General features: G+C 41.4%; 1 protein-coding gene across 1 annotated transcript; it reads left to right on the top strand.

Annotated features, from left to right (window-relative positions):
* The first annotated feature begins 4,129 nt into the window (after positions 1–4,129).
* On the top strand, positions 4,130–4,927 carry LOC118660554 (basigin-like). The gene has a single exon (XM_036318119.1). It carries the CDS (start codon positions 4,130–4,132, stop codon positions 4,925–4,927), a length of 798 nt encoding a protein of 265 aa, XP_036174012.1.
* Positions 4,928–8,582: the final 3,655 nt, after the last annotated feature.

The following is an 8,582-nucleotide window of genomic DNA, read 5'->3' as shown; positions in this document are numbered from 1 at the left end:
ATGGACATACAACTTTCATTATATTTATGTACTACTAGAAGCCCAGTGCACTAGATTCGTGCCCTCGGGGGTGGGGGCGTGTTCTCTCAGCCCAGCCTGCATCCTCTCTCAGTCTGGGAGCCCTCAGGGGATGTCCGACTGATGGCTTAGGCTTGCTCCCCACTGCCTTGGAGTGCAGGAGAGATTCCTGCCACTGCCACTGTGCTCGCCAGCTGTGAGCCCAGCTTCTGGGCTTCTGGCTGAGCAGTGCTCCCCCTGTGGAAGCTCACTGACCACCAGGGAACAGCTCCCACATTGAGTGCCTGCCCCCTGGTGGTCAGTGTGCATCATAGCGGCTGGTCGTTCTGCCATTGGGCCGATTTGCATATTACCCTTTTATTATATAAGATTCCTAGGTCCTAACCATTGATAGCAAGTCCTTTGAAAGTGTGCATCATTATTTTATTCATCTTTGAGTGAGCAAAGGATAATGTCTTATACACACAAATGTGCACAGATAATTTTAGAGTACTATGCCCATAGTACATAATCAGTAGATATTTGTTATGGAGGTTGAACCATGATGGTAACTCAGTGCCTTGCTTCCTAGAGCAGTGTCACTAAAAAAATGGTAAATGGACATCCTAGTTTGTTTAGAGTTAAAATCAGAGACTAAGTTCAAGTACTACTGCTAAACAGCTGTGTGTCCTGGACAACACTCTTACTCTCACTGAACATCCATTTCTCTTCTGTAAAGAGAAGTGAGAACGCTCTGCCACTTAGTGATTGTAAAGTTTAAGTAAAAACACATGTAACATTCATAATGCCATGGTTCATACATTGAATTCATTGAAAACGATGAGAAGAGTGAATTAATTAGCTAACAAATGATAACTTGCCTTATAATTTTCTCTCCTTGGCAACACAATATAATAAACATCATGGTAGTAATGCTGGATTGGATTACAGAGTTGGCTCATGAGTGTAAACTGATTACATTATGTCAGTCTTGCATAAGGGCATCATTTTGCCTCACAGAATATCAAAGTAACTGAAATTATTACTTAATTTTGATGGGTTTTTATATATTTTATTTAGATTCATTTTATAAATCATAATCCTCAATAGCATTATCTTGTGTCTTCGTCATTAATAAACATTTGAGATAATGAGTCACCATCTTTACTATATTAATGGAATTTTTGTTTTTAATTCATGTAAGTTGAATTAAATTCTACCAAATTAATATGGAATCCCTGACCTTGTATTGAAAATGCTGCAAAAAATATGCTCCTTCAAATAGTTTGGGGATCTATTCTGTTCTACACAGTGTGTTAGAAGATTGTGATCTCATTTAATCCTCATGTCAACCTTTTAAGGGAGATATTACTATATCCATTTTGTAGATGACAAACTGAATATTATAGATATCTGTATTTTTATTTCACACATATTAGAACTCAATGTAATTGAACTTCTATTGTTACCTATCTACTGAAAGTTCACCAACAAATTTCATGAGTATGGTCTGTCTTGAACATATTTTTCTGGTGCTTATGAAATGCCTGACACATAATGGATGGTCAACACATTTTTTTATATGTATAAATTAATCATGCACTTAACTATGGAAATAAAATGAGTGGTAGGTCTCTATGACCCCACCATCAGCTTTTAAGGACATGGTGCTAAATTCTCTCTCTCCAACGTATTTTCCTTTTACTTTTCCATTACTCTGACCAATGTGTGATAAACTCATGACCTTTGGAGTCAGAACCCAGATATTGGATTAGAATACCATCTTAACAAGTTTATTCACTCATCCAACAACATGAAAGACATGATGTTAGATATTGGTGATTGCTAAATATCAATAGCTTGTAAACTAAATATTGGGCAACTACCAGATTTTCAAGGGGCTTATATAGAATAATTTCTCAAATTTGTCTGTATAATAGAATCCAGGGGGCTTGTTAAAAAGTATAGATTCACAGAAATGACTCCTTTTCCAGACATATTCCCTGTGCGTATGGAGCTCCTATTTTGGTGAGAAGGAGAGAAAATAAAGCAATGGGGTAAGCACTCTGAAAGAAAGATGCTCTATGAGATGCAGCTATGTACCCACATGCTCTGTGAATACAGCAAGCCATCCATCAGATAGCTGGAGAAAGTCTGACTGCAGAGATGAAATTTAAACTGAAGGATGAAAAAAATAGCACCCTGTGAAGAACTGTTTGGAAAATGTTGAAGGTAGAGGAAATGTCAGGTTCAAAATGTCCTAGTTAAGAGAGACACATGTGTTCAAGGGATCTGAGGGCCGATGCATCTATTCTAGAGCATCCTTGAGCAAGGCGAGAGATAATATGATGTGAAGATAAAAAAGAAGGAAGGGTCCAGATCACTTCAATGAAAAATAGAAGACTTTTTGCATTTGGGGCATTTTATTTACTCATTGAGTCATCCATTTGGGGCATAGATTTTGTGCCAATGTTTCAGTAGTGGAATAGCCCACATTCTAGCATCCATTAAGATGTTATATTTGTACTAGGGAAATGATTAGTTTAATATTTCTTAGTTCATACTCTTTTTGTTGTGGTTTTATGCAGCATTTGTTATATAATACTCAATTTTTGACTCTGATGAAAAAGATACACCAAAAATAACATTTAAGTAGTGTAGCAAGGAGATCTTATTAGTCCATATATTATTTGAAACATATTATATGATATTATGTTATTAAGTTGGGGTTATTATTTCATGAAAACACTCAAGGTAGAAAATTATTGAATGCCAAGATCAATAAGTTATTAGGAAAGCAATAATGATGTAAAATGAGAGCTAGTCCTGAAAAATAAAGATTCTCAAATCATAGAGATGAAATTTTAAAAACACATGGTCAAGTATCTACCAAAAAATATATTCTCTTCACATTAAAATGTTTTGACAAAGATATCAGTGATTATATTTGATCAGAAATGGAGACAATCTTGTCCTAAATGGTCATAATTTTTTAGTAATAGGAAAGATTCCAGCTGTGTGGATATGCCTGTGTAATCCGTGTAAGAGAACAATTTCATGGTCACAGACAGAGGCAGAGGAAAGCAAGATATTACATTAATGTGAAACTTATCCAGAAATCACATTTTGAGTTAAGAAAAACTACTTGTAACAAATATATTTTAAAATATAATGTAAAATATCTATCTCGGAAGGCTAAATTTTAAAGGTAAATTTTAACCGAGGGTATCAAGCACTGCTTTTAGCATTTACAAATGTAATATAATACAATTCATTTGAGACTGACACATCAATGTAATTTGTCAGTAATTTGTAGACACTGACAGCCTAACTTTCAGACAACTTCATGGGGAAAAATCACCATTACAAAGACCTTTGTTTTCACATTTATAACATTCTATTGAATATGAGAACTATCTGAAAATAATAAGAAAATAATTAAAGTCCCTTTCTTATTTAGTTCAAAATCACACACAAATAAACATGGGACTCCATATATTAAATACTTGTTTTAGTGTCAGTTTTTCACTGGACCTTCAATACCGAAGAATTACTTAATTCACCTCAAGGAATGAAAAAGGAATCAATCAACAAGGATTTTCATAGTACTTATGGAGTGCTCAGCACTGGGCTGCTTGTTATGGAAAAAGGAGGATGAGTCAGAGTGAATCACTGCCTTCAAGGAGATTACAGTTTAACCGGGGAATTGCATTAGCTTAATAGAAATAATTTTGAAATAATGCAATAAGGAGTGGCGATGATTGAAAAGGTTTTATAAAGCAGCTAAGTAAGGTTGGGTCTTGATACACAAATAGGATTTTGAAAGGCTAGAATATAAGGAAAGGAAGATGAACATTTCTTGAGCCCTACTTGGTACTAAACATCTTGCTGAATGCAATATATATATATATATATTTACTGTTAACTCTCATAGCAGCCCTGTGACATAGATAATTCATTTTTGAGGTTGAAGAAACTGAAGCTTAATAAAGTGAGCGAAGATGGTGGCTGGCTGGCAGGCCGTGCGCGCCCCTCCCTGTGCACCCGCGCCCGCCCCGCCTTCTAGGTTCTCATAGGGCTGGGGCAGCGGTTGGCGACAGTGGCGGTTGGCGACAGGGACCGGGGCGGCGACATGGCAGCAGGACTACTTGTGCTTCTGGGGTTCACCCTGCTGGGCATCGAGAGCGGCTCCGGAGCAGGGAGCAATATCTCAACTTCCATACGTGATGAGGGCTCCAGAACACGCCTCACCTGCACCTTGAATTCCAGTGACACCCACGTCCTGGGGCACCGCTGGATGAAAGGGGACCGGGTGCTGCAGGAGGACACGGCGCCCGACCTGACCACGGAGTACGAGGTAGACCCAGAAGAGCGCTCGGGACAGTACTCCTGCACCTTCCTCTCGGAGCCCGCAGGCAGAACCGCCCGCGTGAACGTGAATGGGCCCCCCAAGGTTGAGGCTGTGGCCAGCTCAGTGCTTGGCATCGAGGGGGAGAGAGCTGTGCTGGTCTGCAAGTCTGAGTCCTTCCCCCCGGTCACCGAGTGGGCCTGGTATAAGATCACCGAGGCCGGGAACAAGGTTCTCAACAACAAGTCCGAGAACACGTTCGTGGTGTCCTCGGAGACCAAGACGGAGTTGCACATGCAGGAGCTCGACCTGAAGGCAGACGCTGGCGAGTATGCCTGCTATGGCACCAACACCGAGGGCGTGGACCATGCTGTCATCACGCTGCGCCTGCGCAGCCGCCTCGCTGCCCTGTGGCCCTTCCTGGGCGTCCTGACCGAGGTAGTCGTGGTGGTCATCATCATCTTCGCCTTTGAGAAGTGTCGGAAGCCAGAGGTGGTCCTGGGTGAGGAAGACACGGGCTCTGCTCCTCCAAAGAGCAGTGGGCCCCACACCATTGACAAGGACAAGAGGATTGCCAACTGAGCTAGAGAGAGGTCACCGGTCACAACGCCTGGCATCCTGCCGGCCCCAAGCAAGTCCTGTCCCGTCACCGCAGGTCTGTGTGACCTGGTACAGCCTGACTTCATGGCCGCCCCTCAGAGTGTCCCCCTCACTGCTCCTGCCATCCCCACCTGGGAGCTGGGGGAGGGTCTGGGTGCCCATCATGGAGTGGGAGTCCCATTTCCACCTGTGCCCCTGGTGACTAAAGAAATCCCCTCCCCAGCTGGGCCTGGGGCTTCTTCCACCATAGCATCCTGACTCACATGGGAACCCCCAACCCCACCTGCCTCCTCACCAATAAAGGCACTGCTGACCCACTTTTCAAAAAAAAAAAAAAAGTGAGCAAATTTGCCCGCACTCCACAGCTTGTGCATGGTCACGCCTGCTTAAATGCAGGCCACTCTTGCCCCAAAGTCTCCGATGCTTTCCAATCACAATGTTCCACAGACAAGAAACGTGATGGAGAAGAAAGAGGCAAGGAAGGGCATTTGTGAGAGAGAGAAGAGAAAAAATCAGACGTAACATTTTCCCCATAAATACTTCTGATTTCTTGGGCTATTTAAACCGTATTAGTGGAATAATTTTCATAAACCAGTGTCTTTTAATTCAGAAAACAGCATTGCTCTGCATCTAGTTGTGCAAGTCATCCTTGAGTTCTTTTATATCTTCATTTTGTTACACAATTCATTAGCAGATTCTACGTCTATCTCTAATGTAGCTATATCTGTGCTTGTGTCTGTATATCTAACCATATTTATGTCTAAGTTGTAATCTATCTGTATTTGTATCTAAACACACACACACACACACACACACACACACACACACACACACACACACATATCTTCAAATCTACATCTACTCCTATATCAATTTCTATGTGTATATCTGGATCTCTAAACCTATAAGTAGTTCTATTTCTATATATGTGTATGTAAATCTTTATCTCAACTTAAATCTAAACCTACATAGGTCTCTCTCTAAATCTATTTCTACATCTACTATATTTATATCTGTACCTACACTTGCACCTGTGCTGTACATATACCCTAACCTATGTCTCCACTGGATCTAAGCTAGTCTAGGTCATCATCATCATCTCATACTTGGATTACTGTGCTAGTCTCTAAACTTCCCTTCTGCCTGCTATTTTTGAATCTTTATAATATTTTGAATATATAAATTACCTTGTGCCAATTTCAAAAGTTTACAATGCCTTCCCTCACACTAATAATAGCATCCAAATTCCTGCCCATGGCCAATTGACTCTACTTTTCCTGTCTCATCTCCTTAAAGTTTCTGCCTCGGTCTTCAAGCTCCAGCTACACTGGCCTTCATGCTTTTCTCAAATACATCAATCATTTATGCCTCAGGGTCTTGTACTGCTATTTCCTCTGCCTAGCATGGTATGCTTTCAGAAGTTAACATTTTAGTTTTTTTTCTTGTCATCCAGGACTCAGTTCAAATGTTGCCTCCTGAGGAAAGGTATCCTTGATCATTCAACCTCATGGCAGGGACTCTGTGGTCGATTAGAGGTGGCCACGTATGCTCTGGCACTCCTGCCATTGAGAGGTGGAGTCCATGCCGCAATTCCCCGAGTCTGGGTGGGTTCTGTGCTGCTCACATCAAGAGGATAGGGCAGGGGTGATGCTCTAAATTCTGGCCTTTAGAGACCTGCAATGTTCACTCACACTTAGAAGCAAGTTGCCATGTAATTAGTGTAACACCCTCTGATAACCATCCTGTAAGAAGCCCCAGCCACAAGACAGACTGTGGAGAATGAAATAATCTGTGGAAAGAAAAAGGAGAAAGGAGAGGGAAGAAGGGAGCTAGAGGGGATAGAGAGAGAGAGAGGCTCTGAGGGGCTAGACATATTTTTGGAAGTGAATCTTCCTGTCCCAGTTGTTACTGTGTGGGTCACAGAAAAACCACCCAGCTGAATCCTTCTAGAATTTTCAACTAATAAAAATGATAAAACATAATGTTGTTTAAGTTACTAATCTTTGAGTAGTGTGCTACATAGCACCGATTAACCAGACACATGACAAGTATGATTTGTCACATTATCCTTTCAATTTCCCTACTAGTTAACACTGGAAATATCCATCCTCCCTTCTTTATGCCCGTCTCCCTTCCCTCCTTTTTACTGATTTTCTTCCTACCTCTTTTTTCCTTCTTTTTCTTTGTTACCAGGTTACTATCTAAACTCTTTAGATTACAAACCCCACATTAATAAAAACTTTGTGTATCTCTTTCCTCACTGAGCTTTGGTATATAGAAGTGTGCCTCACAGGTGTTTGAAATCAGCAAATATTTATTTAATAAATGAAATAAGCCTGAGCATTTAATTTTGGTACCTACATGGGGTTGGTAGTTACTCTATCAAAATTACGACATCATTCCTTTACATAAATACACAAATAAAAATCCCAACCTAAATACTTCCAAATATAAATGTGGAAGACATACATGATATATGGTATTCCATAGTTTCAGCAAAACAGGATGCTTGAATTAGCTGGCAAATTACTGCTCTTTGGTATTAGACTTCAGTGGGATTACTAAATGGTTAGCTCGGTGCCATAATGAGCTTCAAAGGAGCAAATAGCATCCACGGACTTTAAAGTAGCTTAAAATACATTCTTGAGCTCCTCAGTACTAGGTCTTATAGCTGGCAGAGCTCCATCCCCCTTTTCATCAGCCTCATGATGACCTGGACCAGGCCATGTGGATCCTGGCTGCCCAGCTGCCTCTGATCTGAGGAGCTGACACAGAAATAACTCCCATTGCTCACAGATGACTCCCCACAAGGGCAGAGTTAGCACTGCTCTACAAATACCAGCTTGGGGCCACTTGAGAACTCCTGCTGCGGAGAAGATGAGGTTTTCAAGATGTAAGAAGAGCCCCTTTCACATCGTCGCCCTTTGTGTTTAGTACAAAGACAGAAAAGGCAGAGCAGTAGAGAGAGGTTCCCATCACCCACAATGTCACTACACTGAGCTAGCCACTTCAGAGACACTTCCTAAGACACCCGCCCAACCCTTACCCTATGTTCTGCCTTTAAGAAATCCTCTCCCGCCTCTAAGGTCACAGAGGTGAGTTGCTGCCCTGGTCAAACTCTAGTGACCCCGGCCTTCTCCGAGCTTCTTCAGTGTGCTGTGTAAGTTCCAGGCTCTTGCACAGGCTATTTACTCTAACTGGAACTTTTTAACACTTACCTTCCTCCCCTCTCTCCAAATCAAGGTCTCTGCTTCCATGTCTCTTCCTCTGGGAAGACTTTACTATTCCCCTAAGCAAGATTGTGTATCTCTGCTATACATTTTTATTACATCATTTATAACAAGGGACACCCCTGCACTTAAACAGCCAGTCCAGTGATGCCTGTGTTCTCTGTGATCCATCAATCAATCCTTTGTGGAAAGTGTTCTCTAGTGTTATTTTGTCAGTAAGTCAATAAAGGCAGAAATCAGGTTTGTTGTGTTCTTTTCTGAATTTAGCATAATACCAGGCAAAGAGCAGACACTCAGTAATTAGTAGTTGAATGAATGATTGCTGAGTGGATGGATTGCTGGGATGCTAGATGAGTGGACATTTGGTTCTGTCCAGAACATTTATGGAGACATTGGGTCCATGCCAA

The sequence above is a fragment of the Myotis myotis genome, unplaced genomic scaffold (assembly GCF_014108235.1).
Source record: "Myotis myotis isolate mMyoMyo1 unplaced genomic scaffold, mMyoMyo1.p scaffold_m19_p_1, whole genome shotgun sequence".
NCBI classification, from domain to species: domain Eukaryota; kingdom Metazoa; phylum Chordata; class Mammalia; order Chiroptera; family Vespertilionidae; genus Myotis; species Myotis myotis.
This window is presented reverse-complemented; position numbering and strand designations above follow the sequence as displayed.

What these genes read in the sequence shown, in the direction of transcription:
- LOC118660554 (XM_036318119.1), top strand. Translation starts at nt 4,130, where the DNA reads ATGGCAGCAGGACTACTTGTGCTTCTGGGGTTCACCCTGCTGGGCATC.